This window comes from Charadrius vociferus, unplaced genomic scaffold (assembly GCF_000708025.1).
Source record: "Charadrius vociferus isolate BGI_N301 unplaced genomic scaffold, ASM70802v2 scaffold325, whole genome shotgun sequence".
In the NCBI taxonomy this organism is placed as follows: domain Eukaryota; kingdom Metazoa; phylum Chordata; class Aves; order Charadriiformes; family Charadriidae; genus Charadrius; species Charadrius vociferus.
Genome location: NW_009648526.1, coordinates 3,426,198 through 3,452,220, shown reverse-complemented (window position 1 = coordinate 3,452,220; position 26,023 = coordinate 3,426,198). Strand labels below are relative to the sequence as shown.

At 36.0% G+C, this 26,023-nt stretch overlaps 1 protein-coding gene across 1 annotated transcript in view; it reads left to right on the top strand.

Annotated features, from left to right (window-relative positions):
* ADAM10 (ADAM metallopeptidase domain 10) overlaps positions 1-25,703 on the top strand; it is a 53,553-nt gene extending 27,850 nt beyond the window's left edge. Inside the window, exons 4-16 of the mRNA XM_009885776.1 lie at positions 492-650; positions 8,799-8,902; positions 10,333-10,482; positions 11,665-11,757; positions 12,376-12,559; positions 14,567-14,730; positions 16,366-16,549; positions 17,545-17,695; positions 20,084-20,267; positions 21,467-21,575; positions 21,865-22,085; positions 22,821-22,947; positions 23,427-25,703. Coding sequence (XP_009884078.1) covers positions 492-650; positions 8,799-8,902; positions 10,333-10,482; positions 11,665-11,757; positions 12,376-12,559; positions 14,567-14,730; positions 16,366-16,549; positions 17,545-17,695; positions 20,084-20,267; positions 21,467-21,575; positions 21,865-22,085; positions 22,821-22,947; positions 23,427-23,521 — 1,925 coding nt within the window. The 3' untranslated portion in view covers positions 23,522-25,703. The remainder of the gene's footprint in view (positions 1-491; positions 651-8,798; positions 8,903-10,332; positions 10,483-11,664; positions 11,758-12,375; positions 12,560-14,566; positions 14,731-16,365; positions 16,550-17,544; positions 17,696-20,083; positions 20,268-21,466; positions 21,576-21,864; positions 22,086-22,820; positions 22,948-23,426) is intronic.
* Positions 25,704-26,023: the final 320 nt, after the last annotated feature.

The window sequence follows — 26,023 nt, the reverse complement described above, 5'->3', positions numbered from 1 at the left end:
AAAAGTTCAGTATATACTTTGATTTTTTTTTTTAATATTTCTTTTATAACTGCATGAACAGATGTATAAAGACAGGACTTGGATATACGATTACATGCTGTATGTGTGACACTCTAAAATATGGAGTTAAATTATTCATTATGTGCTTTTTAAACATGCCATTTATGTACCTAATTAGGAAGCTATTGTACTTAGTAACTACGATTTTGGGATAACTGTATGTCTTACTGTTGAATATTCTTAGTCTTAAAAATTCAGACACAAACTTTCTGCAAGAGTGGCTTACTGCTGTTATCCAGAATCTTATTGCTGGATAATTCATACAGTTTTTAGCAGTTCGGTACTGGTGCATGATCAGGATAATTATGCATGTATCATGCTTTAGCATTGTCTGCTTAACATCTTGGGTAGTGTGTACGCTTGAAGTTTGCACAGGACCAAAAGCTTTTAGGAAGGTATAAAAAAACCTAATGCACTTATTCCCTTAACAGGTGAGCAGGGAAGTCTTAGCCATGGGTCTGTTATTGATGGAAGATTTGAAGGATTCATCCAAACTCACAGTGGGACCTTTTACATTGAGCCAGCAGAGAGATATATTAAGGACAAAACTCTACCCTTCCACTCTGTCATGTATCATGAAGATGATATCAGTGAGTACTTCTATTTTGTGCTACAGATGAAATAATTTTTTTTAATAAATGTCAAAAACTGTAAGCTATTTGTAAGCATCAAATGAGACTTTGGCTTGCGTATGACAATGTGAATCACACTGTCCTGAACTGATTCATATGCAGTTATGGTGTGAAAGAGACTTATGGCAAACCAAAGTGGGTCTTCCTTATACTGCCATTTTAAGAAAGCATTAGCAGTCAGGCTTAAGTGTATAAGCAGTGTATCTTCTACTCAATGGACACATGTTTCTTTTGAAAAATGCGTTCTTAAAATGCTCTATGCTAATTGTTCTTCCCTATCATCTGGAAAATAAAGGATAATTAAAGTTCACATCACTAAGCATTCACCTACATCTAGTGAAGGTGGTACTTGTGGGAAATAAAAGCTTCCCCTGTATGCATAGGTCACAGATCCTTCAGAGAGCTCTTTAGAAGCTGTGGTGGCAGCCAGTATGTCCCATTTTACGCAGTAGCTGATGGAAGTGTACAGAGAATACTTCTTGAATTTGAAGAGTATAGCCCCAGAAGTCTGGCTTTAGTTTAGTAAATGCCCAGAGGGATGAGAAAGTACCACGGAATACTTTCACATCTTCAGAACTGATGCATCAGAGTTTTCCTGCATTCTATGTGCTTTTTTATGTATGATCATTTTTCAGCTATAATAAAAATTAGTTTTATTTGATGCTTAAGTAACTTTATGCTGAACCTCAAAAATCCTGCAATAAAGTTATAATTCCAAGTTTCAATCCTTTCAAGGAGATGTTGGCAGAGAGTCACTTTAAGATTACCTTTTGCTTATTGAAGCTAACAAGTTGTGTGTTGCAAGCTAACTTTATGTAGGACTTCAGTCTTGCTTAAAAATCAATTTAAACTATAACTTCATTTAAAAACTTGTCCTGTCAGGCCATTGTGCAAATCCTATAAGACTTGAGTTTGAAATCTCATTTCGAATTGGATGAATAGTTTTGGATAGATCACTAGAAATGACTTGAGCCACTCTCATGATGATACATGTATAGATCATTTTCAAAGTGTGTCATACTGTATTGTGAAAAGAAATGTCAAAAATAGGAAGATAGATGAGAAAATTCTCTGGTTGTGATTTGGCTTTATGTATTGTCATTTTCTCTGTGCTGTAAGCCAGTGGAAAACGCTCTCTCCGGTTGCTTCTCTTGTGTGAACGCAGTGAAATGATCTTTCTCTGCTAAAAACTCAGCAAATTTTGGCATTTTTTTCTAATTGAATAAAGCTTCTGAAATACTGCTGTATTTTGCATTCAGTGGCAGTATGTGTGCTGTCTTTAAGTATTTTAAAATTGCTGTGAGCTACCAGATATGTTTGTCTTTCCTGTTACCCCATTCTGTAAATACGATTACTGACCCAAAATCAAATAGAAGTTGCATAATTTTAAAGAGCCTCTGAATGAATGCAATTATTGAATTTTATGTACGTTGTGAGTTACACTTGTTTTCTGACTGTATATCTTCCTGGTGCGTACAAGACCCATATTTGAGAATAAAGTAACTTTATAGGATAGTGTTCCATATACTACTTTTGATTCTGAAAGAGAAGCTGGAGCATGCATTTAATCTTCAGCTCAGCAGAGCATTGCAGGTGAAAGCCTGAGAAGGCAGTTTGCCTTGCTAGCCGCTCTTGGAGCATTGCAGGGTTTGCTGCTGGAACAGAAGAATAGTGGGGAAAAGTACTAAAAAAAAAATTATGAAAGCCTGGTGTGAAACCATAAGATACGTCTTTTTATAACCACATTTTTGTGAATAATTTGCACATACTTCTACATTCTTTGGTATGTTTTACAAGTCTCACCACGCAGTTCAATTCACTGCTTAATGGTGGGAATGGACTACCACTTCCATAGCACATTCTGTATAGAAGTCACTGTCTGCTTTACAAAGGGTTTTATTAAGCCTGTTGTAGAAAAGGGGGAGGAGGAGGGAAGTAAAGGGACATAAGGCAGTAAAGTGATTTGCTTGGTTTCCAAGGGGTGAGACAAGCAAGAAGATTGTCTCATGTCCCAGTTCCATATGCTGTAAATAGTGGGTGACTAAAAATACTCTTCACTGTTATCAACTAATGACAGAAATAGGACTGTACCTTAAAGAAGCAGATAGTTTGATTTTATGAAAGTTAGTACTGGTGTTTTGTAGAAATGATCTCTGTTGGAGGAATAAACAGATCACTTGAGAGCTAGAAAAAGCTAATGATGACATTGGTTCATAATATCTTATTAAAGTGAATGGGAGCAGGGTATGATTTTTTTTTTTAATTATTCAGGTGATGGTATGTTGGCTTACACTGTTTTTCCTCTTGAACCTAGTGCATCAGTACCATCAGTTAGAAACAAAATCAGATTATCAGAGGGGATTGTTTAAATCTACTCCAGAGAGCCACATTAAAGCAGCAGTACAATACAGCTTCCAAATCGCCAAGTGAGTGAACGTTGCTGCCTGCTCAGCATGGTTGAAAACAGCCCATCCTGGAGCTATGTCTGAGCAGCACGCTGGAAATGTGCCGCTCCTCTTCGCTGCTGTCAGTGCAGTCTGATGTGCGTGCATTCTGATTGTGGCGTTCAACTCTTGTCATTGGTATCCTCTGTGCCTCCAGGATTTCTGTGGTCTGAAATATCTGAAGTACACAACTGCTTCTGTCACTTGCTGAATCATGCTTTTGAGGCTAAATATTTTTTTGCCTTTCATGAGAGCTGTTTTTGGTTTGAACTACAGCTCTGAAAAAACCCCAACAACTAAAACAAGCTAAGCTTTACAGTAGCTTTAAAAATAAAAACAAGCATGCAAGTCTGTTGTTATTGCTCTAATGTAAATCTAACTCTTGTGGAATAGAGTCAAACCACTAGTATCTTATACAGGACAAATGCTTGTATTACTAACTTAGGAGAGACTGGGAGAAGTCGTCGTCATTGGTTTAATTTGGGGTATTTTTTGGTCACCCATGTTTCAGCTTTTTGAAACAATATGGTCTTTAGTGCTTTTCAGAAATCACAATGCAACATATGATTAGCATCTCAATGAGTTCTTATTCAGTAGTTAAACAAAAGTTTTCTTGTAAATGGGGATTATATTGTCAACTTTATAAGGCAGCTTTTGTCTGTTACAGTGGATGTGGTGACCAGTGGAAGGCAGCCCTCTATTCATGACTCGAAACACTAGTTGAATGATTTCAGTTTCTAAACTACTCTTCATCAAACTGTTTTATAATTTAGTGCTAGAAAGATGCAAATTGCTATTTTCATTTTGGAAACTGTTCTTTAGGGATTAGGATTTCATTGGAGCTACATCTATTTAAATCATGTATGCTTCAAATGTATTCCTGAGTTCATACTGTAAAATACAAAATTGGTGTTTCCTCAGATCAACAATAGACAGGAAAATCCCATTCAGATCTTCAGGAAAATGAGTGTGGTCATTTAATTGTCTTTATGGTCTTGGAAGAACTATACAACTGAGAAAAAGTAAAGTATTTTGTAATTTTGCAGAGCCCTGTCTGCTGAATGAACTGACCATTGCAAACTATGTATTATTAGTGAGAACTTGGTTTCTTTTTTTTCATACTGTGGTGATTGATTTAATAATGAAGGTCTACTTGGCGGTTGTCATGGGAGCCCAGTGTGACAGACTGCTTAGAATGAAATCTATAATAAGGATTTTTTTTGTATCTGCTTAAATTTGAATTTTGTTCTGACACTATTGCTTTTGCTAGTATTGAGCAAATCTCTATGGCTGTTGAAGAACTGCATTTCATCATTTTTGATGGAAGTTTGATACCATATCCTTGCCCCAGATGCCTAAATCCAATATCTGTTAAGTAGTTAACCTAAGATACTATTTACTGACGGGCAGAAGAAAAAAATTCATTTGATAAGGAATCTCTGTGTGGTAGGTAATGCCTTTTTTAAAAGGATAAAAATTCTTATTTTGAGCATCTGTAGTTGTATATATCATTAATAATGATCTACCATCTAGTTAGAATAAGATATTGTTGTCAGAAAGTATGAAATGACAAGTTTTTTGTTGTTTGTTTAGCTTTAATATTATTACATTATTATTGCTTACTGTTAACGTTCTGTCAGGATGTACAAGAATTGAAAGTGGAAAATGGGAAACTGGACAATATGGGAAAAGAAAAATAAAGTACTTGTTTTGCCTGAGGATTTTCTCTAGTTAGAGAATTGATCCTGTAATTAAACTCTTCTTCTATAGAGCTGATGGAAAGTAGGCTTCTAGTTTTTCCTCAACCCTGTATTCACTGTAAACAATCATTTCATGGTAAATGAAATGTTTTCTATTGCTCAGTTCTCAGGGTTGTGGTAGGGACAGGCTACGAAGCTCTTGCTCCCCAAGAGCTGGCAGAAGGCTGTACCTCTCAGAGCACTTAAAGGCATCACAGGGGCATGGACCAGACTTTGATGTGGGTCAAAACTGGGCAAGTCATCTGGCCCCATGTTGCTCCCGTTTGGCTTCAGAAATGGAGCTGCTGCAGGGGATGGTGGGAATTGGAAGCCTCAGAAGATGAAGAGGAGCAGTGCCCTCACAGTTTGGGGGTAATGCAGCATTTAGCAAAAGAAAGCTTTGTATGCAACTTTCCCTGTAAGCTGGACAGGGTTCCAAAGTGAGCTGTCCTGTATCGCCTGCCTCTGGTGTTTAGCAGGGTGCATGCAAATCTGTCCATGGGGATTTGTCTTTTCCAGCACATGCAAAACCTTGGCAGTTGCTGTCTCAGACTGTTTGAATTCTTCATAATTTCAACTGTCATGCCTTTAAAGTGTTTCTTACTAGATTATTACTTTTGAAGTAAAATATTTGTTTGAATTCCAGGCAGTCAGTATAAAAAAATGTACTAAGGGATTTCCTAACCTCTTCAGGAAACAAGATACAGAGGAAAGACTGCTTATTTTGTGTAATGCACTGAGAGCATTTATTTCTAGTACTGTTCTGTCAATCGTCATAATGCCACAGAGTATGAATAGAAGTGTGGAGATAGCAGAAAATGGCATTTTGTGCTGGTGCGAAATATGCTGTGCAGTCATGTTTCCAGTTAATTTCTGTGGATTCCTGCAGTTACCAGCTGCAGGCATTGCTCTAAAGTTAGGATAGTTGCATGTAGGTGAAGTGTGCTTATGGGGAAATAGTATTACCCATTCTTCCCGACCTTCTGTCATGAGCTGTTGTCACAGAGATAAGTGGTTGGTGGTGTGAAATCGGGTAGTGGGTAATGAGAATTTTAGTTAGATTAAATACAGTAGAATTTATTTAATACTATGGTGGGAGGGAAAAAAAGGTGGTGGAGATGGTGAAGGGAAGGATCATATCTATATGATATGATATGATCCTTTGCTCTTAACTCCAATCTAGTGATAGTAAGCAGAATCCCCAAAAGTACAGATGACCTCAACAGCGAGTGGTGCTTTTTGTTTAATATTGGCTGTAGCAAAGCCAGTGTTCCACTGCATTGCTAATCTACTTGGGTGAGGTGCTTAGAGTAAGAGCATTTTGTTCTCTCATTCTCTCTCTTCATTCTTCTGGCACTGTGCTAGGGCTAACCATACTGGGAGGAATGTGATGAGACAGCAGTTCAAAAATGGTATTTGTGTGGTGTTAGAAATGGAAATGTGGGAAACTAATATGCAGGAGGTCATTAAATAAACTTAGAAGGTTCATGAACGTTACCCTGAGATAATGAAAGGAAAATACCAGTTCCTTCAGAAGTCTAGGATTTTTTTTAATTTTTTTTTATTTTTCAAAAACCTAAGGTAGTGCACATTCCTTGTAGTTACTTCTCAAAAGGTGTGTGGGGTTTTTTTGTTTGTTTTTATTTATTTATTTATTTCAGTTTAAAGAAACAACCTTATTGGAATCCTAACAAATTACCTCCCACACAGTATCAGGATTTTGCTAATAAATCTCATTGGCAAACACTGGTCAAAACAGTGGGCATAAAGTTGACCAAAGAAAGTTATTTTGATATATGTTGGAGCAGCTGTTCTAAAATCCAGACTGGAAATAAGTTTTAAATACAATACTGTACTTGGATACCTTTATAGTAGATGAAATTAATTAGCTAGTGAGATAATGAATAACTCTTTACACCCAACTATAATCTTTCAGTTACTCTTTGACTGAAACTTTCTTTGCTAAGAAACGTGTTTATTAAATCTGGTTCTCTCACACTAAGCAAAGTTTACAATTGCAGTAAAATATTTTGAACCTGGCAAAGGACCCAATTTGAAAAAAATTATTAACTATGTTTAAATTGGCTTCGTTTGCCATTTGTTTAAAAAAAAAAAACAAACCCACAGGTTTAGACGTGACTTCTTTTAATACTTGTAAATATGTGTGAGAGGAATGAAGGTTGGAAGACTGCTTTTATTTCTTGATCAGTTCTCTTAAGCTTATTGGTGAGTCCACTGAATCCAGTCTTTGGGTATTTTGGAGGAATGAAGTCATGTTAAATGATTTCATTTTTTCAGAACTCAACCTTAGCTGTGTGTGCCAAGGATCTGATTATTTTTTTTTTTTTTAATTCCTGTCTGCTATTTAATTGTCCCCCAGCTTTTCATGATTGAAATGCAAAGTTTAGAGCTTAATGATATAGGGAGAAAACCTGAAGCAAGTTGGGCTTGTATATTGAAATAGTTTAGCAGTATCATACAGTATGACTGCAGGAAACAGGTATCAAAGATAATTGAAGGCAACTGTCAGGTGAAGATGTACCAGAGTGCACCTACTATGCTCCGGCTGCTAACAGGCTTTCACTCCACAGAGCCAGACTAGAGCTAGTCCAGGGTAAAGTCCCCTGAAATGTGTGTAATGTGGACATCAGGTTCTTGGTGCTGGTTCTTAGACTTCATAAATCTGCTCCTATGTGTCTGTTCCATGTACTCTGTGATTCTGGACCTTCATGCTTTCTTTAAAAAAACAAAACAAACAACAACAACAAAAACCCCACCAAACAAACAAAAATAAAAACACCCAACCCACCAATAACTCCCCAAAACCAATAAGCCTTGCTAAAGTTTACACATTTCTGACAAAACCTGCACCCTGTTGAGATGATGGTAAAACTGGTTTGCCCTACAGAAGCTGGTTCCTTCAGTATTTACAGATGTAGCTCCCATATTCTGTACTCCATTCTCTCTTACTTGGGCACCAATTTATAACGGGATCCAGTTTGCAGAGAAACTGAAGTGGCAAGACCCTCTTCCGTGCAGTGCTTCTCATCTCCAGGGGAAGCTTCTGCAAGTACAGGTTGCTTATAAATAGGTACTCATGGCCAAAACAGAACCATGTGCGTCTGTTGTTGTTAAAATTTTAAGTCAGCTACAGTAAGGAGGTGATAAAAATGTTTTTCAGTCTTTTACTTTGCCTGTGAGTGTTAAATATACCTGTAGACTTTGTAATCTGTAATTCTGTAAGTTTTAAATCTACACATGCATGTATACGTATGCACACTGATCTCATCCTTAATTGTGTTGTTTATGTTCCAGAATGGAAATCATACATTTCATCTTGTCAATAAAATTGGTAGCAAACTCATAATTCTAGAATTGTAGAGATAAAACCAAGGATCATTCAAGTTTCAGTTCTTAAGTATTAGTAGTTAAGTTGCATAATATATAAATTTTCAAAAATTCTGTGATAAATGAATAAAGTAATAGCATCCTATAAGAATGTTAGAAAGGCTTCTTAGTTTTAGTTTACTAATAAAATAAAAAATGTTTAGTATATTTGATCTCTAATAATTTTACATTGTGAGTTCTTTTTTTTAAGGCTGCTGTTAGTTCAAGCTAATTGGCACAGATGTGTAAATAATACTTCTCATTCTTATGTTAGATGTTGCTCATGTTTTCTTTTGCTATAAGAAAATGATGTTAAGAAGCAATTGTCAGTTTTGTTCTGTTTGTAAAACTAAGAATGTGCCTTAGTAGAAATGTTTGTTTACATAAAGACAGCTGCATAAAGCTTGACTCTTAGGATGCTTCCCTCAAACCACATGAGCAATATTGGACACCAAGTCAGTGAGTTGCAGTGATACAGCCATGTTTTGCACTTGTACTTGGAATTTGAAAACTCAACCTAGCATTCCTCTTTTTAGGATATCCACATAAATACGGACCACAAGGAGGTTGTGCAGATCATTCAGTATTTGAAAGAATGCAGAAGTACCAGATGACTGGTATAGACGAACCAACAACAGAGGTACAAAACACACTAATGGGTTATGTTGATTAGAAATTAGTGTAATAACTTCCTGTTTCTCGTATGTTGTCTCTTACTTTTGGTCAGTTGTCATCCCTCAACATTGAGAGGTACTTTAAAGTATTGCTAGAGGTTTCTTATTAACATCGTTTTTCTGAATTCTTTTTCTCATTGCTTCTACAGCATAGATGTGCTAGCTCATAGTCTTAATGAATCCTACATGATCTCAAATTTTTCAACAATTGGACTTTTAGATGGATGTGGAAATCAAGCTTGAGATGAGGAATATACTTTATTGCAGTTGAGATGGAAGAGTTTCAAGATCCCTTGATCTCTAAGTAATATATTGGTCCTTAAAGAAGTAATACTTTTAGATTTTCAAGTTATGTTAATGTAACACTTGTAATATCTGAGAGCTTTAAGTGGTAAATTAAGTGATATGAGTGGGAGGGTCTTACTAGCAATATTGAGGGCTGAAGGTGTTACTGCGTGCTACAGGTTGCCTGTAGTAGGAGGTGCTGGTGGAAGGGGCTTGCCTACCTCTTTAGAGTCCTGCAGGTTTTTGCCTTCAAGTTTGCACCACTTGGCATGAAATTGGATTATTTTTTTTTCCCAACACTTTCCAAATTATCAAATTTCTTTTAGTGTTAGCTATACTCTGAGCTGTTTCAAGTTTTGGCATCATTTTGTGGTGTCAGTTAAGTATATGTCAACAGAACTACACAATGTGGCTTGTTAAATAACAACAGTAACTTAAAGTTTATTTACATTGTGACTCCAGAAATTATCAGCAGTAATACACAATTCAGTGTTGGTAATAATAACATGCTTTCCCAAAAATTTACTTGTAAAACTTTGTGGAGAGAGTGGGCGTTCTACCAGTGAATACAGTAAGGCAAATGTGTTAGCAGATACTGCTCTGACTAATGAGCATTATGTTACTTCATGTTTAGTGTACCTTTTGTTCCATGCAGAAGTGTGTAAGTATTTCTGTTTGTCCAGGTAGCTGACTAAGGTCATTGCAATGTGAAGTAACCTGTGTTAGGGAAGGAGTATAAGTCCCACAGTGCTGTTTGTTTCTACTCTACAAACTGTTTGTTCATCGTAGAAAAGGACTATGAAAAGAAAAATTCCAAAGATCACATCAATGAAAAAAATGTATTTCACACTGACTGCCTTTTGTAATATGAAATGAAATGCACAGGAAGTTTTGACTGAGATATCATTAAAAATAGATGGCATACTTGAAAACTGGCTATAACATACTTAGTTTAATTCAAGATTCATTAAACTTTGTGGGTTAAAGAAAAAGAAGGAAAATGTGTTTGTATTAGTGGAGTATGTTTAGAAAAATCCATTGCTTTTTTAGGTAATCTAGTGCAGCATGTAGATCTACAAAATTAATATATTTATTTCCCATGTATATGTAGAAGCCTTTTGAAGAGCCGAAGAACAATGGTCCACAGCTTTTAAGAAAAAAGCGTGCCACTCAGGCTGAAAAAAATACGTGTCAGCTGTATATTCAGACCGATCATCTGTTCTACAAGCATTACGGAACAAGGGAAGCTGTAATTGCACAGGTATTTCCAATCCCTTCATTTTAAACAGTCTGCTTTTACCTTACTTGTGTATTTCTGATAAATTTCCTGTAATTTAATTGTGTATATTAATGCTTGTTTACTTTAGAATGTCTTGCTTCATTGTTTCAGTGATCTTGACATTATGAAAACGGCTTTTTTTATTTCCCTAAAAAGATGCTATGCATTGGTGACAAAAGTCCTGGGCACTTGTGGCTCCTGTAGTTAATAATTGCAGCTGTGGCTTGTTTAGTACCTATGAACAAGACTTGTGGTCTGACTTTTGTCAATTGTTACTCAGAAAAGTAATCCTTCCTGAAGAGTTCTCTTCTGTTTACCAGCCCGCCGAGCCTCTGTGTTCGCACTTGCAGAGCCTTCCATTCAAAATCTTGGTTGAAAGCACTGTGAGCTAATGACACTGAGATCTGTCCCTGTTGTGTCTGAGGGAGTGGAAGGTTAAAAAAGCAGTGGCAACTGAAGGCAGATGTTTTTCATTTGTCAATACACTATTAACCAGAAAGTTTTGGGGTTTTTTTGCTGATAATTTGCTAAAAATACAACTAGGATGTTAACATACTTCTCTTGAAGTTTGAAGTTTCCAGGACAGCTGCCACTTGCAAATCTAACTTTTACTGTTTATTCATCGCACTGTGCATACACAATTCAATTTGAGCAATATTTTCCAAAGCTCTGAAATCACCTTCAAAATTGGTTTTCAATGAGTTACGGTTTCTGTGTGCTCTTGGAAAAGGTAATGGATCAATTTTTTCACATTTGTGTTTTACCAGAAATGAAATAATAATGCTCTAACCTGTGTTTTTTTTGTCAAAAAAAGAAACACAGTGCTTTGAATGCCATTTTAAGTCCATGCTATATTATTGTAGCAACGAACCCAATGAGTATCACAAACAGTTATCTGAATAGTTGCTAGAATTATGGTTAAAAAGAGAAATAGGCAATCAGCAAAATACTTTGCTGTTATCTGGCATGGTGGCAATGCAGATAGTAGGTTATGTAGTAATTTATTTCCATTATTTGCCGTTGGCATTTGATTAAAAAGGCCTGTTAGAGTTCATATGGCACAGTATCCTATATGTAAAAGTAGGCCTTGCAGTTGTTGCTGTTTAGAGTTAGCTATAGCATAGTACATAGATCTTTGAACTGTAGATACTTTGTTTTTGACAGATATCCAGCCATGTTAAAGCGATTGACACAATTTACCAGTCAACAGATTTCTCAGGAATCCGTAACATCAGCTTCATGGTGAAACGAATAAGAGTAAGTTGTATGGGAAATACTTTTTAGTTTCGCTGATATTGCTTGGAGGCTGTATTTTTCAAAGGTCCAGTTGCTGTTTGCTTGTAACCATTTATTGTTAGTGATTTTGTAACACAAGTGCCCCTGCAGTAAATAGTTCCCTAATCCATTTATTTGGTTTGGTTTCAGTGTTTATTGTCAAAAGCCTGCTATGTCTGTTAATAAGCTGTAGTCAATTTTTATAGGAAACAACTTCTTATGTTTCCGCAGTGTTTACTGTGTGGTGAAGAGACTGTATTACTTTCCAAGAACTTTAATACTAAAATAGATTAATTGCTATCTGGCTTGAAAGTTCCTTCTAAAAGCACTGATTTAAGGAAATAAATATAAACTTTATGGTACTGATGGAAAGGAAAAAGAGAGAAATAAGAAAGTGGGGTTTTACTACACAAATGCAATTATTTACTTATTGTAGAACTTGGTTTTCCAAATATTGGGGTGGTAATTTGTCAAGGCCTATAAATATTTAGCAACATCTTTAACATAACAAGGTATTGCCAACAGTAAGCCTCTTAGCTAATATGTACAAGTCAAGTGAAAGCAAATAATGTCTTACAGTTTGTTTCCATTTACTTTTAGATTAACACAACTGTAGATGAGAAGGACTCTTCCAATCCCTTCAGATTTCCTAACATTGGTGTGGAAAAATTTCTGGAACTGAACTCAGAACAGAATCACGATGATTATTGCTTGGCCTATGTGTTTACAGACCGTGATTTTGATGATGGAGTCCTTGGTCTGGCTTGGGTTGGAGCCCCTTCAGGTAATTATATCCAAACCCTCAGTGCTATGAGATCAAGTATTGTTGGTGCGTACAAAGAAGAAAGGTAGAAACTATGTCATTTAAATTGACAGCAAACAGACAAAAATCTCATAACCAACTTTTCACAATTTTGGTTAGGTATGGTTTCATTTTGCGTTATTTTTTTTATATATAAACAGCATATCATTTGTCACTTCAGTTACTCTTGCTGTCTTTCTGATGAGCAAGATGTGAACAATAAAACTATGTATTTCTTTTGTCAGATAAGGGTGGTATTACTTGGATGGCTTTTTATTCATGGCAGGTATGAGTGACCAGTAAAGTGACAGAAGAAAGTGTTTATGATATATATAAACAGAACTTACAGCTATGCAGTTTAAATTTTCTAGTAGAACTAGACTGCAGAATCCTTAAGTTTTCTAGGTAGTACTGAAAGCAAATTTTTAACTTAAAGTAAAGTGTAATCAGTGGGATCTTGTTCCAGGAGATACCAGGATAATTAGTGTGTGACTCTTCTTGAACTGCTTTTCATTAGTTTCAATCTAGGTGTATATTTTGGGTCTGAAGTCTGTCACTTGATGTAAAAAAATCAAACAGTGGTCTTTGTGTGTGTAGCATCTTGAGATGTTTGTCCTGGGTGTATTAGTTTTATAAAATAATTTATTTGGAGGTTGTTAATCTTTACATTTGAGTTAAATACAAATGCTTTAATTATAGCTCAGCGCAAATTGTGGAGACTTTCACAGAAATCAAAATCAGAAATTCAGGAGGAACAGTCTTCCCTTGTTTCTTCCCTCAAGTGATTTCTATACAATAAGGAATTGGGCCAAAGAACAAAAGGGTTCTATGAGACTTTGCAAGAGACTGGATACTTTTACAAGAACATTATGAAGAGCTTTAACAGAATTCAAGTTATTGTGGAAGAAAGATTAAACTGTTCCTGAGATGTAGCTATGGATTATAACCTCACTTTGTTTACTGCCGTACTTTCCTCTAAGGCACATGTTGGTTATAGAGTACTGGAGATGTGTGGAAAACTGCCATAGAAGGACAGTCTGTCAGGCTTTGATTTTAGATTAAAATGCTCAAATAAGTAGTAGTATTCAGAGGGGTAACAGATCAACAGACCCACCAGTGTAGTAAGTATGTTGGAGGGAACTGTGTGGACTAACCAAAATAAGACACAGGTGGCCCCTGTAAATAAGCAGAGAGGTCTGTGAAGACTAGTCTAGTGTATGGACTGAGCAAGCACAGGATGACCTGGAATGTGCATTCCATAGACACTGCTTCTAAAACTAAACTGAAACTTTGCTTCAGAAAGCAAGAAAACTTCTTTAGAGTATTTTTATAGATACCGTTTATATTAGCAATAGAATAGCCAAATGTTGGAACATTGATAATGCCTCAGTACAAATTCAGTCACAATTTGAGACTTTTCCAAACAGTAAGTGTGATGCACTTGATTGTTGACCTTCTAAATACGGGTCTGATTAACCCAGACATCAGAAGCATTTTCAGCTTTAGTTTGTAGAGTGGAAAAATGAGTCACTTTTGCTGACAAGGATATATAGCTAATCTTAGGCATTTTGTATAAATGCCCTTGCTATGAGAGAGGGTATCCTGTGATTTTACTGTGGTTTTTTTTCACTTAGTGAAATCCAGATGGGCTGTAGATTGAGGCTACCTGTACTGCACCCTGCTAGTCCTGTACTCCAGGTAGGGTGGAATCAGGGCTTGTCCCTGCAGTGAAAGCCCAAAATAGCTCGTACTTAACAGCTGTTCTAAACCAGCAAACTTCTTGTGGGGATGTATCCATTCAGTGCTGAGAGCATTAGTGTAGATAATTCTAATCTACTTTCAAAGTTGGGTTAATATTGATTACACAGAGGAACTCTTAGTCCGTAAGCATCCACTGAGGAGGCAAGCTGTTTCTTGTTCTAAATGTCACTAGAAAAGTAAGAGTACTTTTCCTAAGTGGCTAACTCTTGTCCTTTTGTTTAAACACAGGGAGTTCTGGTGGGATATGTGAAAAGAGCAAATTGTACTCTGATGGTAAGAAGAAGTCTTTGAACACTGGAATCATCACTGTTCAGAACTATGGCTCTCATGTTCCTCCCAAGGTTTCTCACATTACTTTTGCTCATGAGGTTGGGCACAACTTTGGTTCACCTGTGAGTATGACTATTGATCTGTTAACTCACTATCAGCCATTTTGGAGTGCATGATTTGTGAAGGGAGTTTTTACTTCTTACAAACAAGGAAAATACGATCGTGACTGCATGTGTGCATGTACATTGTATACAAACAAAAAGCAGGTTGCCGAACTAAGTCGCTTTTACAATTATTTTACAGCACTGGTGCAACAATGGATTTTGTGAATTGTTCACTTCTACTAGTTCAGTTTCTTATAAAGGGACTATATTATTATTCCCTAAAAACTTACGGGTTTTTATTGAAGACTAGGGTCACGCATCTTAAATGTATTTTAGTTTAACCTAGAGAGGAGGAAAAATCAATGCAAAATTGATTTTGATGACACTTTATTCAACAAGTAAAGATAGAACTGGCTCTTCTTTAGGTTCAATTATTTATACTTGCAAGTTTACTTAAGAAAATTGTGGATGGGATTTAAGATACCAAGAACAATATTTTAGAGCAAAATTGTCTCCCAGTCATTTAGGAACATGATTTGTTTGTGGCAAGCTGAAAGCATGAGGCTTTTGGTTTTGTTGGAGATGAGAACAAAGTTTTCTGGTTTGGGATTTTTATTTTTAAACTTAAGTATAGGCTTTCTACTCATGGAAGTAAAATGAAATCAAGATATGATGGGAATGAGTAGTTCTTCCAAACCAGATATTCGCATGTGAATGCTTTCTTCACGTGCCTTGAGAAAATCCCTACTGCCACTGCTCTGAGTGGGAACAAGCCTGCCAAGTATAACTGAAAACACGAGCAATGAAACTGAAAAAACAATCACACTGAGTGAAACATCTCGTGGATCAGCCTGGAAGATTGTTCTTTTAATTTTACTCTAAGTTGCATTTGATCCAGGGAAATATGTGAAAGTACGTGTTTGGTTCTAAACTATAATAAATTATATAGTTCTCACACCTATGTTGAAAATTTTAATATTTACCCACTACTTTTGGAGACATAGGTTGTGTTTCTGGAAAGTTGGATGCATCACAACAGCGTTAGAGTTCCTCTTACACTTAACTTCGTATGTTGTCAGTCTGCTCATCACCAGTATTCCAATCTGTAATGCATTTCATTCCTCATGCTGGATATTGTGTAGATTGAGTCACTGGCTGACAGAAACAGGCTTCTGCTCTGTCCTGAAGATCTCTTTGCACCTCCCTCAAAACACGCAAAAAGCATGGACTGCTCTTTTGGTTAACTCCTGCTTTTATACCACATAATGCTACGCTTTTGTGATCGTAAAACCACTCTTTTTAGAAAATGGCAACTTTTCAAAGTCAGTATTCATTCCAGAACACGCACATGGGGTATACGTTACCAAGAATGCAAATAAGCTAAAACTTAACAAATTAGATACCTGCTACTGTTGTCTGGGGAAAAAAAAAAAAACAAACAACAAAAAAAACCCCTAAGAAACCTTTGTTTTCTGTATACTTTTTGTATTACAAGAAACATTAGAGTATAACATGGTGTTTTGCTTTTATGAACCTTTTTTCTCACTGTGTTAAGATTACCAAATCGGGTTACTTTTGCACATATATAAAAAGATACCAAGAAATTAGAGAAGCTGTCTTGATAGAAATAGTTTTAAAATATTTGTTTTGCAGCATGATTCGGGAATGGAGTGCACTCCAGGAGAGTCCAAGAACTTGGGACAGAAAGAAAATGGCAATTATATCATGTATGCAAGAGCTACATCTGGGGACAAACTTAACAACAACAAGTTCTCTGTCTGTAGCATTCGAAATATCAGCCAAGTTCTTGAGAAAAAGAGAAATAATTGTTTTGTTGGTATGTATTTAGTCATCCTGAAAGCAGAATGGCTAAGCTATTACTATTGTGCTTAATTAGAAATTTATTTCAGCAATTTATGTTTTACTTTATTATTATTATTATTGTTGTTATTATTTAGTTTACTGATAAGATTCTGTAAGTAAATAATTGAACTTGAGATCTGGAGTACTGTGTCAAGTTCTGGGCTCCCCAGTACAGGGAAGACATGGGCATACTGGAGTGAATCCAGCAAAGGGCCACAAGGATTATTAAGGGATTAGAGCATGTGAGGATACAAGGAGAGGCTGCGAGAGCTGAGACTTTAGGCTGGAGAAGAGAAGGCTGGGGAGGAGGGGGTTCTTGTCTCTCTCTATAAGTGCCTGGTGGGAGGGAGTAAAGAAAACAGGACCAGACTGTTTTCAGTCATGCCCAGTGAAAGGACAAGATGTAAGGAGCACAAATTAAAATACAGGAATTTCTTTTTAAACATTAAAAAAAAAAAAATAAAAAATTTGCAGGATTTGTCATTCTGGAGCCTGTGATGTTCTCACAAATTTTCTGTGAGCCTGTGTTCTCTCACAAATTTTGTGAGATTGTGCAGCAAGTAGGTTTGGGTTTTGCAGTATAGTAGCTCTCCCAGTACCACCAGCTTTTGCTTTAAGGTCCTCAAACTCTGTTAAAGGCAGAGGAGTGCAAGAAAGGACGCTGCTCCCTTGGAGGCGTAGCAGAAAACTTCTTATCGCTGTGGATCTGCTATCCGTGCCAGAAACTCCCACTGTTATCAGCATAAACTTTTTACTCTGAGGCTTAAAATTCTATGAATTGTAGGAATGACTAAGGTGGGTGGCAAGCAAATAATGCAAGTTGACTTGAGCCCTAGTCTGAAGTCCATTTCAGCCAGGCATTTTCAGTCATGATTGGCTGGGTACTGTTGCAAGTCAATGTTAACATTTATAAGTCTGTTTGCGTGTTCGTTATACTGCTTTGTACATAACTATACTGGCATTTTTCAGAGTCTGGTCAGCCCATCTGTGGTAATGGACTGGTTGAACAAGGAGAACAGTGTGATTGTGGATACAGCGACCAGTGTAAAGATGAATGCTGTTATGATGCAAACCAACCGGAAGATAAAAAATGCAAGTTAAGACCAGGCAAATACTGCAGGTATTGTGCACGTCTGTTACAGTACATGTCAATTTTGGGGATTTATTGGTAGCCATCATTGGTATTTTAGAATCTGAATCTGTTTACCTGGATTATCTGGATTATCCTTAAAGTATTTATTTTATTTAAAATGTCTTATAAAGTGAGTGAGAAGTTCATAAGCACAATTATTCTATGTAATTCTTGGTGCTAATTGTAGCTTCCTTTCCCTCAGATGACTGCTCTCTAGCTTTCAAAAAAAACCCACAATACGGCAGTGGATTGTATCAGTACTAACATATCATAATACTCAGTGCAGACAAATATGGGTTGAAATTCTGTTACCTTTATCAGAAATGTGTTGTGCAGAAATCTTGCAAAATCTGTGTGATTCAGAAAAACATGACCAGGATACTGGTTTTACAATAGGTACAGGAAAATATTAGTTGCCCAAAGGGTAACGGAGGCTATTATGAAATTGGATCCTATCCTAGTGCCGTTTCTACAGCATTCCCTAACTAGCTGGAAGATGACTGAAGGATATAGTTAGTTGATATTTATAAAGCAAGCATTTAAAGAAAAAAAAAATTAAATTGAAGTATGTCTTTAAGTCACCTTGTATCTTGGCAGTGTTGTGTAAACAGCAATTTATAAGAGGAACTTTTCAAGGTGATAAGACTTGCAGTGAAGTAAGTCAACTTCTATCTTTTAGTTCTGCCACTTGAGATACATGTTAAATTTTTACCTCATCTGAAAACTTAAGTGCATTTTTTTTTCCACAAAAAAGGAGGGAGCTTTTGTTCCTCTCTAGAGACAGACATAAATCTAATATCTGCTTAGACTCTTAGCCAAAGATGAAGAGAAAATCACTATTAAATCTAAACCAGCTCAACTTTTAAATACAGCATACACAATTTTGTTCTAATTAAACTTTCCTGCCCTAAAAATGATCTTTGTTGTCCTGCGAGTGGAAGTAAAAGTAGTATCTGCTGTTAAAACGTATTTGATGGTGTGGCCATGATAGAAGGACCATCTCCTGTGAATTCATAGTTGCAATAATTTTGAATGTCTTCCCCCTTGCAAATTCTTATAGTTTCTGCCAAAATAAAGGCCTTAGGTAGTCTTGTGTAACTGAGATTTTGTTTTATGTTGGACCTGTGGTGAGGAGCTGTTTTCAAGTACACCAGGTGCTACCACCACCTCCTTTCTTTGCTCTCTTGTGTTCAGCTGGCTGCAGTCTACTTCTATGCCCTGCTGGAATAGTCTGAAATATGAATTGCTGCATTGGTTTTGTTTAAGGATTCCCTTTTTTCCAGTTCTGTTAAGTTTGAAAATTTTGCTGTACAAAGAGATTTCCAAAGATAGGTAAAGCAAATCCAAGTGTAAGAATGGATCACATAAATAACATGTTAAAATACATTTTAGGAAAACTATGGTATCTCTCCAGCTGCTTTATGTGTCTTTTAGTCTTTTTCATGTGTGATATAAGAGTGGTGGTTTTCTTAGCATGCGATAATTTTAAAATAGAGAGATCCTGACCTGCAGAAGGTCTGTGCTGTCTTCTGATGCCCACTGAATGCCAAGGAGCATGCTGTGAATAGTGTGGAGATACAGAATAATACGAGATGAGAACTCGGGAGGCTTAGATTTAATCAAGGACTTAAATATTTTTTTATAACTGTCACTCTGCTGCTGCTTGTAATGGCATATGTACTCAAGCATAGCTTCAGGAAGAAGTGATTGTTTCCTGCTGTTACATGGGATGTAGCGGTGGGACTAGCATAAGGGGCTCAGGTGCTTTGTCTATGACAAAAAGGAGCCCGTGTGTTTTGGGGGAACCACGGAAGCTCTGTGGCTTCTTTGACAAATCTTTTCTTCCCCCCAACGTTTGTATGTTGACTGTGATTTCTGATATAAGACCTGACCTGTCTCCCTCCCTCTTCTTGTTTCTTTAAACAATTTAAGTGGTGTGGCTGCAGAAAGCAGAAAAAAATTTTTACAGATGTTAATTGGTGACAGATATTGGTGACTTATTTATTACATTGAAACCAATGCTATCAAACTGATCAGTTGTTCCTGAATTAATTTTGCCAACTTGCTAATTACATGTTTTATATATGCAAACTTTGAAATGATGTTGTTTTCTATATATTTTAATTTAAAATGTGTGTGTACTGTTTTTCTAATATAATGCAAATAGTTTAATTAGTTACTACAATGACTAAGAAATCTGTAATCAGCACAGTAACTTCTTGTTACCTTAAGGGACAGAAAAAATTCTTTTCAGTTCACACTTTACTTAATACAAATCAGAAATAAGTTGAGTGTTTGAGTAGGTTTCAGGATGAAGAGTTCTTCTGGAATTGTTCATGCCTTTTCTTTCCGTCCATGTTTTCTGTTTGTTTCTAGCCCCAGCCAAGGCCCGTGTTGTACCGCACACTGCACTTTCAAACTGAAGACTGATAAGTGTCGGAATGACTCTGATTGTGCGCGAGAAGGGATGTGCAATGGTTTTAGTGCGCTCTGCCCAGCATCTGAGCCCAAACCAAACTTCACAGATTGTAACAGGAACACACAAGTCTGCATAAATGGGGTACGGTTTTGTACAGTCACATGCGACTGCAGTTGTTTATTGCAAGGCACTGCGTTATGAAGTGATATGGTTTCAGTACTTAATGGAGAAGAGTGTAAGATTAATCTCTTCTTCGATAAAAATGTTTGATTTAATGGCTTCAATCAAAATAACTGTGAAGGTACACCAAATATTAAGGAGCAGGTAACAAATATCAAGCTAGCTTACTATTTGAGAAAGTTCCAGTGAACGTTTTTTGTAAAAATCAGGGATATGAAAGAGTTTTATTTCCTAGTTTCATCTTTACATTTTTCTTCAGTCTCAGTCAAGTAACTCTGTTGCCTTAGAAAATTAGATATGCTATCGGTACATGTTGAATTTGGTTTCATGAAAATATACATTCCTCCGCCCATGTGCATGTAACACAGATGTGCAAGTGTATAGAATTATTCTGAACTGCCATTAGTTTCCTGGGTTCAAGAGTCAATGGCAGTTGCTATGAAATATTGATGAGAAGTCTCTTATAAATGGATCTATGTTTACTTGGAAGCAGAAACAAGCAAAAAAAGTCATCCTCTTAAAGAGCTGTAATTTGCGTTGCTATAAGTCCCCGTTTTCCACAGTCCAGGATTTTAATCAAATGATACTGCTTGTAATAATTTTTCAGCTAATTTAGAGCCATCTTAGAGATAGAGGAATTATCTTTATATAGTGTGCTGGTTTTGATTTTGAAACAAGATTATAAATACATAGGTGTTTTTTATTTTAATTTGAAGGGTCCTCCCACAGTGGAATTAAATACAGAATCTTTCCCGCCATTAATTTTTATTATTTTTCTGAGATAAAATATTTTTGAAAACATGCTTTTGATTTATTTTGCTAACTACGGCTTGGAGTAATCGTGTTTCAGTGTGAATTGGAGTGCTGTGAGTGTTTTACGAGGTACTCTGAGGCCCTAAAAGAAGATACAGCGTTAAAAAATAAGATAGGGGAGATCACATTTAAAAAAAAAATCAAATGATCCTAAACACTGCAATTAAATAACTGTAGTAAGTTTTGTGTTTTATAAACTTTAGAATAAATTTAAGCTATTATTTTTATTGATAAGTATCTTTAGACCTACAGTTATGCTTTCCATCATTAAAAATTAATCTTTCCTAATGCCAGTGTGCTTAAAAGTGAAATTGATTTTTGTGTTCTTGTGCTTTTGTCTCCAACAGCAATGTGCTGGCTCTATCTGTGAGAAGTATGACTTGGAGGAATGTACATGTGCTAGTTCAGATGGCAAGGATGATAGAGAATTGTGTCATGTCTGCTGCATGAGAAAAAGTAAGATTTGTCTGAATTGTAGGCATAAATAGAGCAGTAGGTATCTGAGAAATCTTCTCACGGTGTTTAAATTCTAGTTTTTGTTAACTTGAGAGCATACTGCAATTTTGTTCATACTTAGACTGCCTTGTATTTTGTAGGAAACGAACAATATTTTCTTATTTTTACAGATTAATAGAAACTTGAAATTTTTCAAAAGCATTTTGAACAATTGAGCACCGAGGTATTAGTGCACATATGTTTTAATACAATAATGGTTTGATTAATCTAATTTGTATTAACTTTTCAGTGGACCCAGCTACGTGTGCAAGTACAGGCTCTCACCAGTGGGAGAAACACTTTGGTCGTGAAACTATTACTTTGCAACCTGGATCTCCTTGTAATGATTTCAAAGGCTACTGTGATGTCTTTATGAGGTGTCGGCTAGTAGATGCTGACGGCCCTCTAGCTAGATTAAAGAAAGCAATTTTTAATCCGGAGCTGTATGAAAATATTGCGGAATGGATTGTGGTAGGTATTTTTTTTGTCTTACCAGTCTAATAAAATTTTCTTACATTCTTTCAATATTCACAGTTGGTAAGTGTTGCTGTATATATGCAGTACTTCAGCATTCTTCAGACTATAGTCAGTCCTTGTTTTACGAGTTTTTCTATTAGCACCTTGTGTGAAGCAAGTAAGTTGGATTGAAGGGAATGGCAACAAATAAATAACAAGTAAACAAGGAAATATTTTGTGTTCATACATCTGGTCACTCCACTGTTTTGGTGTTAATGTTCACATTTTTAATTTACTGAGTTTTCCCCTTTAAACTCTTCATATTTGAATGCTCTGATTTCTTCTAAGGAGGTTAAGCAATGCTAGAGATCAATATATTTATTTTTATTGCACTAGATGACACTTTCCTAATTATAGACTGGGAGAAGAGCTACAATGAAATAATGAGTTCTAGAGCTTCACAGTCAATTTTGTGTAAGCTGTTGACTGTTTTAGGCTTATATAGCTCTGTTGTAGTGTATCTTCGTGAAATACTCTTCTGATAATAGAATCATTCTGAAGTATTTGGGGGTTTTTGTGTGACAACTTTTGGGGATATTTTTCTTTAAAATGTTAGGGTCTTTTATGTGATGTTTCAGAACAGCTTTTTAATGACTTTTAAAAGGCAAAGGAAAGCCATATTCAATGACCCCTGTCTCTTGTGCCTATGTGCCAGCCCTCCCAAAATCTCTTTTTTCTTAATGTTTTTAGGCTTATTGGTGGGCAGTGTTGCTTATGGGAATTGCCTTGATCATGTTAATGGCGGGTTTCATTAAGATATGCAGTGTTCATACGCCAAGCAGTAATCCAAAGTTGCCTCCTCATAAACCACTCCCAGGTGAGTACACTAGGTAATGAAATTTAGAGAGAAGTGTTTTATGCTCAACTATTTTGCTCTAAAGGGAAATTTCAGGTGTCCCAAGCTACAGTTCTTAGTCTGGCATGGTGAAGCCACAAATGGGATTCACGCCAGTGAAACAATTCATGAAAATGTAATTCTTGCCTTATATTTCTATAGCATAATATGCATATCAAAAGAAAGCTTTGAAGTCTTTTTCTAAGTCAGAGTTCCTTTTATTCCATGCTACATATTGTAAGAATCAGCCTGTTTAAGGAACTACTTTTGAGATAATAAAATGTGTTCTGTAAATAAGTGATGCAGTTAATCATCCGTTTAAAACCTTGCAGGTCTAAATCTGAAGCCTTTCAGAAAAATAGTTACACTTAATTTGTGTGGCCAGGGAAACTTTTCTGGAAATATATATTTTTTTTTTTTTTTTAATTCATTTTAATAATGTGTACCTTTCTTTGAAACAGGCACTTTAAAAAGGAGGAGACCACCACAAACCACTCAGCCACCACAGCGGCAAAGGCCCCGAGAGAGTTATCAGATGGGACATATGAGACGTTGACTGCAGCTTTTTGCCTTGGTTCTTCCTAGTGCCTACAATGGGAAAACTCACTCCAAAGAAAACCTAATAAGTCATTGTCCCCAGTCTAACTCTCAAAAATCGAAGAGGAAAAAAAAAAAAGGCATGATATGCCCTCAAAACAAGTGGAAATGGTTAATTTTTAATGAGTGAATCTTCCAGCTCAAAAAGAAGAAAAGTGTTTTTCTTGCATATTTTTAATTTTTAGTGGCACAAAATCCTAGAGTATCATGATTCTTTCCCCCTTCTGTGCTCTTCATTGCTGCATTTTCTTCACTTGCAGGCAAATATGGCTGTAGTAAAACTTTGACTCAAGATTTGAAAAAAAAAAAAATCTATTTTTCAACTGCCAGACAAGGCTAGGAAGCTAGACCACCTCAGCATTGGAGACATTACTTGTCAATGTATATACATTGTTATATGCAGACATGTATTTCTAACGTACACCCGTACTTGTGTGCAATTGTAAACAAGAGAATTGCAATATGGATGTTTCTTTGTATTATAAAACTTTTCCGCTATTAATGAAGAAATTACTGTTTAATTGACATACTCAGGATAACAGAGGATGATGGTGTGTAATGGTCAAGGATCCTGTGATGCTTTACACAGCAATTTTGAATCAAATCAAACTCTTTTTATCATGATCAAAGTTTTTTCAAGCACTCGTTTCATCTTTATCAAACAGCTGCTAAGACATAGCATACAAGATTGAATGGTCTTTCAGAGATATAACAGGTGTTCTGCAAACTTTGCAAATGCCAGAATGTTTCAAAAATGTTTTCTGTAAGTGTCTGATTTCTTGTAGTTCAGCATAAATATTTTTAATTTGTCTGATTATTCAGTTAATGAATAGTTAGATGAAATATTTCCATGCTTTATTAGAAAAAATTCTGCCTGTTATTCAACTTGTTTTAAAATCTGCAACCAGTTTATTTGGGCTGTTTGGATATTCTTACAGTACGATAATTCAGTTTGTGTTCTGAGGGATGTGGAAATAAAGGAAAGCTGTAGGTTTTTTATTTTCTTTTTTAATTTCTCAGATATTTGGATAACTCTTCAGCATGATACTGTTGATTGATAACCACTAAAATAGAGCGATTTGCCCAGCTACTGTGGCAGAGTTAAAATTGTAGTTAGGACTACCAATTTTCCCACATTTTATACCAGTAGTGAGGTTCAACAGCACAATGTCCCATTCCAAAGTTTTTATAACGAATGTAAATAATTGGCATTTTTGAAAGAGGAAACAAAAGATGTCTTAAGGTGCTTACTGCTATGCAGGAGATGAAAGGGGGCATTACAAAATGTTGAAGCGTGTGATATATTTATTGCTTGTTTTCCAAAAGCACCAAGCTAATTAGAGACGCAAATGGCTATAATTTTCCTGGCTTTGCTTAGGAGAGAATTTACTAAGGGTTGGACAGGCTTCCTTTGTTTGTTTTTTGTTTTTGTTTTGTTTTTTAAGAGTATAAGGTTTACACAATCATTCTCATAATGTGACGCAAGCCAGCAAGGCCAAAAATGTTACAGAATATAATGGGATCTCTTCCTTGTAAACTTGTACAGTATGTGGTAACTTTTTCAAAATACAGCTTTTTGTACATGGTTTAGACAAATTTTGTACATGAAACCCCAAGTCCAATAGACTATATAAATAATTCTAAATGATCTTAACTAGGTAGACGTGTACGTAGTTGCTTTTAAGTCATTTTAAATACATTTGTTTTAAGACTGTGCAAAGATTGGAAGTGGGTTTGCATTTCTAAAATGGTGACTTTTATTCAGCAAGAGTTCTTAGTAACTTCTTGAGTGTGGTAGACTTTGGAACATGTAAATTTTTTGCCTGTAATGTTATCCTGTGGTAGGATTTTGGCAGACAAATGCTGCCCTTATTTTATTTTGAGTCTAAGTTAAATGTTTTCTGAAAACAGAAATGTGCACTGAACTCTCCACTGCAAGTCAAGATGTGGTAAAACCGAAAGAAAGTTCAAGACAATGAAACGGAATACTACTGTTGATTTCATGTCCACTGTGTTTTATACAGTATCTTTTTTTGTTCACTTTGGAAATTTTTACTAAAAATGCAAAAAATAAAGTATTGTGCAAAGATATGTAAGGTTTTTTGAAACTTGAAATGCATTAATAAATAGACTTGATGAAATCATCTTCTGAAAATCCATTTACTTTTTGAACCCTGAAAGCAAAAAGGAATGCACAGGTTCTACTTGATTTGGGGCTTTCACTAGAAAGGGGCTCTCATGCCAAAAAGTAATTGTACTATCTTTGTCAAAGTGCACCTCTCGGTTTTAACATCATGTAGTTGAATGTAAGAGTAAATGGTTTTGTGTAAGTTTTTTAGGGACGTGCCCTAAATTTACCTTTAAATTACTTGTGTGATCACAGGAATAAAGCTTTCTCTGTTATTATCTTCAAAATGGAAGCTAGTTCCTGGTGGGGTGTTTAAACCTGGCACTGTAGCTA